This window comes from Colobus angolensis, unplaced genomic scaffold, assembly GCF_000951035.1.
Source record: "Colobus angolensis palliatus isolate OR3802 unplaced genomic scaffold, Cang.pa_1.0 Scaffold87, whole genome shotgun sequence".
NCBI classification, from domain to species: Eukaryota; Metazoa; Chordata; class Mammalia; order Primates; family Cercopithecidae; genus Colobus; species Colobus angolensis.
This window is the reverse complement of record NW_012122598.1, coordinates 5,809,919-5,815,912: the sequence shown is the minus strand read 5'-3', so window position 1 is coordinate 5,815,912 and position 5,994 is coordinate 5,809,919. Positions and strand designations below refer to the sequence as shown.

The 5,994-nt window shown below is 39.5% G+C and overlaps 1 protein-coding gene across 1 annotated transcript in view; it reads left to right on the top strand.

Moving 5' to 3' along the window:
- The window catches only part of KIAA2022 (KIAA2022 ortholog), a 228,896-nt gene that overhangs the window by 210,302 nt on the left and 12,600 nt on the right, over positions 1-5,994 (top strand). The window contains exon 2 of the mRNA XM_011930675.1: positions 5,479-5,604. Coding sequence (XP_011786065.1) covers positions 5,526-5,604 — 79 coding nt within the window. The 5' untranslated portion in view covers positions 5,479-5,525. The remainder of the gene's footprint in view (positions 1-5,478; positions 5,605-5,994) is intronic.

The window sequence follows — 5,994 nt, the reverse complement described above, 5'->3', positions numbered from 1 at the left end:
ACTGTGGCTTCAACCTCCCAGGTTCAAGCAATCCTCCTGCCTCAGCCCACCAAGTGGCTGGGACTACAGGCACATGCCACCATGCCCGGCTAATTTTTTTGTATTTTTCGTAGAGACAGGATTTCCCTATGTTGCCCAGGCTGGTCTCAAACTCCTGAGGTCAAGCAATCCGCCCACCTCGGCCTCCCAAAGTGCAAGGATTACAGGTGTGAACCACTACGCCTGACCAGAATTTTGGAATCTTTATCATGAGAGTGGAAATATTTAATAGAGTCATACCGTACTTTTGAGATATATAGAATTCTTTAGAGTGTAGCTGTGGTAATCTCTTTTTGATGTCTTTCTCACCCTTAATATTGTTAAAACTTGTATGGTTGCTCATTTAAGCATGTTTCCTGTACTTAGCATCATCATACCTCTGTATTTCTAGCTTAGGGTCTTAAAATCCTGATAGATATCAGAAAATAGAATTAGCCAAGTAGAATTTTGGATTAGAATGTGCTCCCTGTACTGTTGCTGATTCTGTCATCCATTATACTGACTAAAGCTAGACTGGGAAGAATCAGACTAGACAGAGCTAGCTGGGTTAGCTTGGAAAACTGTCCGTTGGCCTATTTGCTATAGTGGTACCATCTCCTTGCTTCATTACAGTCCCTAACCCAGCCTGTAGATTCCCCATCTGTAACAGCTTGCTGGTCAGTTGCTTTCTTTCCAGTGTGACAACTAAGGTCCTGGTCAGCTTCATTAGACATGTTGTACCTGATAACTGGTCTTCATACTGGCCTTGCTTTGTTCCCAAGAATATCCTGGCACCAGTATTTCTGAGGCTACTCTGGTCTAGAATCCAACCATCCATGATTCTCCTTTTACAATCATCTATTAACTCTTTGATCTCTCTCTTCTCTCTATATTCTGACTACTGCTCCCTTACCTGTCACATCTAAAATCATCTTCCAGGTCTATATAGCACACCTATGTAGTTATACTTACATCCAACATCTCCTTTCCATTCCTGTTTCCTCCTCCTGAATTCTAATCTTTTTGACATCTCACACCTGAACATTTTTTCCTATCTTTCTACGCTCTGTCTCTCCCACTTTCACTGGTCCTAATATTCTTCACTACTCAAAACCCTTCAGTATCTTCCTGAATTACAATTTAGTTGGCCTCCACAGTATACTTCAGTTTATCTTTCCACTATATTTTCTTGTTTGTACCTATTTCAGCCAAACACTGTTCCCTAAATTCTCTCCCCTTTTTTCCTACCATTCAACATCATTGTTTAACCAGTTTTTACAAAGTACATACCATGTTACAAGCACTATGTGAGCTAGGCCCTGTGGAGTTGGGGGTGTTGGTGCTTAGTCTTTTGGGGGTATCAGATATAAAGTAGTAAAGCTTGTATAAGATGATGAACACAGAGGAGATAAAAATTCTTTGAGAATACAGAGAATGACAGAGACTAATTTTGTTTGGAGTGGGTAATCGAGGAATGTGTCAAGGAAAAACTGAGTAGGGAAGAGGACAGAGAGGTGAAAAGGGAGGTTGGGAAAGGGGGGAAGGGAAGGAATGGGAAAAGGGGGCAGAGATTCCAAACATAGAGAATATCAAGTGCAAGACACCTGGAAGCAAAAACAAATGGTTTAATATTAAGGGAGCAGAGAGGGTTAGAATATTTAGGAACATAGTGGGAAGTGAACAGAATGAAAAGAGGATACAACTGGAGAAGGTGAGGATTGGTTGAGGAAAGTGTTTTGCAAAGCAAAACAGTTTTAAGGTACCTTGTCTACTTGCTATGATTCTATAGCAGTTGTTTAGAAGATAGACTGAAGTGGGAGGGAGACTTGTAGCATTTCTTGAAGGTCCTTCTGCCTGGAATACTTTTCTCTCCACTGAACTTCCGCATCCTCACCTCCAGAAAGGTCATCCTTCAAGGTCTATCTTAATGTTGCTGCTTTTAGTGAAGCCTTCCCAAATCTCCCTCCTCTCTAGAATTCTAGAATTGGAGTAATTTCCCTCCATTTGGGAATCCCATAGCAACTTTCTGCCTTTCTTTCAGTGTATTATACTTACTATTTGTCTGTAGCTTGCTTTCCCCCTCTAGACTCGGAACATCTTGAAAACAGAGATCTAGCCTCATTTGTCTGTCTTTTCTATGCTGTACCTGATACAATACCATGATCACAGGTAGTACTGATAATTTTGATGAATTGATTTAAATTGGTGTCCCAGAGATTGGCACTACTCAAACTCCAAAGGCTATATTGCCCCAGGCCCATAGGCAAAAACATGACTTACTTTCTCACCTTGATTTTTTTTCCCCCAGTTGGGAAAAGCCAGGGACAGCCTCAACACAAATGCTGGTGTGGGTCATCTAGATTCTGAGACCTTAGACTTCAAGGCCACTGGGGAAGAGGATAGCACCCTACAGGATCTATGAGCCTTTCTCAAGCCGACTGAGGGGAAGGGCAGATAGGAGGGATTGCTTTTCCAGTCTAATGGAGCATTTCCTTGCTTCAAAATGCCATCTCCATGCTAATGTTATTTTAATGCCATTACACTGTGTAATTTACTGTGATCAGCAGAGCAATTTGTTGTACATTCTTCCAAAAGTGTTAATCAATTTTAGCTCAAAATAGATTTTAAAACCCCACCTAATTTACTGTCCTAAAATGCTGATCAGTGGGGGAAAGCTAAAGCAAGCCCAGAATTGTTTGTATTGTAACTGTGAGAAATTATAATTCCTCTCCAAAATTATTTTTATAAGCAGCCAAGGTATAAGTAAATAGGTATGTAGGAAAATATATACCTTTAGTTGTCCTGTTTATAGCTGAGATTTGAAAAGCCATAGGAAAGGACTAAAGGATTGTCTGCTCAAGGTCTAGCCTACTAATTCTGGAGAACAAAGGCCCAAATTATTGATAATCACTAAGTTAATATCTGTGATACTCAGTTTTCTCTTTTCAAAAAAAATAGAACCTAATAGAACCAAGCTTATGAGGTAATTAATTATACATCCAAGCTTCCATGTCCCCACTCTACCTCTTCTTTATCTCTTGCCAAAGTGTATCTCGTCTCTATTCTCAACCCTATAAGATTCCCTTTACTTCAGAGTCATAAATCCTGGGTGCTTGGCCAGATTTTTCTATTAGAAGCAATTTGTATTCTTAGGGAAATAACATCCCAGAGTAAAGTTACAGCAGCACTAATATGTCCCCTGACATAGTGTTCTTGTCCTGTCTGAAAAGATTGGATAATTGGCTAGACACAGTTGCTCATGCCTGTAATCCAGCACTTCAGGAGGCCGAAGCAGGTGGATCGCTTGAGGTCAGGAGTTCAAGACCAGCCTGGCCAACATGGCGAAATCCCATTTCTACTAAAAATACAAAAATTAGCTGGGCATGGTGGTGTGTGCCTGTTAATTCCAGTTACTTAGGAGGCTGATACACGAGAATCGCTTGAACTCTGGAGGGGCCACTGCCTTCCACTTGGGTGATGGAATGAGACTCTGTCTCAAAAAAAAAAAAATTGGATAATTATTGATACTTAAATGTATTGTTCCTATATATATTTCATGGTACATTAATTTTTACTGATAATTGATGCTTATCTGTGGCAGCTGTTCTTTATTTTCCTACCTGAAAGAGTATGGAAGTACAGATCAGTAACGTGGAGACTTGTATTTATCTAGCCCTGTTTTAGTCAGGGGTTGGAACTGGTAAGAATCATGGAGATGGTATTTTGTGTTTTAAGAAAAAACACCTAGTCTCTTGGTCAGGAAACTTGGGGGTTTTTTTCATAGATCTGTCATTGTGTTGTTTTACAACCTTGGCTATCATAGTCTCTCTTTCTATACCTTGGTCTTCCTGGTGATAAAAATGGACTTGCTTGTAGTTAACTATAGACATAAGGGATAAGAAGACATTAAATTATTGAAATATAAAAGTAATTTTCACCTTATCAAGTTCCTGCCAACATGGACTTAGTGGAGGGGCAAAAGAGGAGTAAATGATACCTGAAGCTCTGCTGAACTCCAGAACAAAAATGTACAGAGTAATCCATGATGGCAGTATGATTCCATCTGATTCATAGGATCCTCTTTGAAGCAGAGGCAGATATCCAATCTGTTCATTCAATTCTACTACAAATGAGCCCTCCTTGACAAAGGGTGGGGACTTGGGCATTGCTCCCCACTCCTCTCCATCTTTTAAAACTCTCCAGCCCTTTTCTGTGTAAATACAAGTAAGCATATTTTTTCTCTTTTCTCTGGCACCCATGGTTTACTACCTGTGCATCAAATCAGATCTCATATAAAATGAGAAGAAAATGTGGCAATTCTAAAATATAAGTGTTAGGAGAAGCCCAGAGTCATCTAACATTTTTAAAACTGAGAGACTGCCTAATACAATCGTTATATTTTATAGATAAGGGAATAGGCCCAGATGGGTAAAATATCTTATAGATTGAATCATGTGAAACTGTTACTGCTTCTTGTTTCTCAATATTGGACCTACTTTTTATAGTATATTGCATGCATTAGGATAAATGACTATACAATTGAGATTCTTACAATAGCTGCTTGACTATCAATACCATGTGCTTTTTAATAAAGGGATAGATACTCAGCTGGGGAGAAGGTCTAGGGACAGGGGGAGGGCAAGATGTTGTAGTGGCATGTGGCAGATACCCCCATCTCATCTCCTATCATTTTGCATATAGATACCACTCAGGTAGGTGGGCAGGAGATGAAGGGCTACAGATAGATGTATGTCCTATGCCCTAAAAATATCAGACGATGCTGGGGCCTTTTCAGAAAACCTAATCTTCTTTGTAGTCACATTTTTTTAAAATCTTGCTCTGGAGGAATACTTGTCAAAGTCCAAGTTAAAGTCCTGGAAGTCGAGAAACCAAGGAATTCTCTACCTCCTTCATCCTTAGCAGTCAAATTTTAAGGCACAGAAAGAGAAAATCTGAATATGATATATATGTGTGTATGTGTATGAATTGCCTTGTTTTTGAAGAGCATCTGGTCATTTGAAATAGAAATGAGGCAAACAAAAATGAAGTTAGTTGCCACACACAAACACACATACAAACACACCTTATCTCAGATTAGTCTTGTCTTTGCTTTGTGTCCTTCTTAATCAGGCAACCATGATTAGGTTAAATGTATTACTGTTTGGAGGAAGGGATAAGTTGTCTGCTTCCTCGGATTTCAGTTTTGAATAATATCATGGCCCAGAGGTGATAGAAGGATCTAGGATGTATGAATGAGTGTGAGTTTCCAAATTGATTTTATGTGGTAGGTATAAATTGTGAAACAAAAACATTGTGAAACAAAAACAATAGCAGTGATGAAGTCAGTCTGGAAACAGGTAAATCCCAGTGAGACTTTTAAGACCCCTCTAGCTGAAATAACCTATAAAACACAAAATAAAACAAATTTAATGACCGATATTATATATTTGAAATGTGCAGGTTGGACAGCATTTGGACTTGGAATGAAACAATAAGAGGTTACATTCATGGATAACCAACAAGATAAGGCTATTGTTGCCTCAGCCAACGGAGAAAACACTCTGATTAATGGGGTCAAAGAAAATGGTAAGGGAATTTAATTATAGTATATAATATCTCTCCTGGTAGTCCTCTGTTATTACGATGGATTTTCAATACCCACAAAGTTGAGACAGGTTGAGTTCAGGATGCCTCTGAAATGAATGTTAATTGTAAATTTTATTCCACCAAATATCTAACTGGGCTATAAGAGTCCCTAAGAGGCATTGAATCTGACCCCTTTGCCCTCCCAAATCATATCCGTCAGATGAAGTTCCTCAGAATTCCTAGTGAATTAGAAATATGCTCTGATGTGAGGCTTAGAACTTCTAGAGTAGCTGGGCGCAGTGGCTCATAACTGTAATCCCAGTACTTTGGGAGGCCGAGGTGGGCAGATCATTTGAGGTCAGGAGTTTGAGACCAGCCTGGCCAACATGG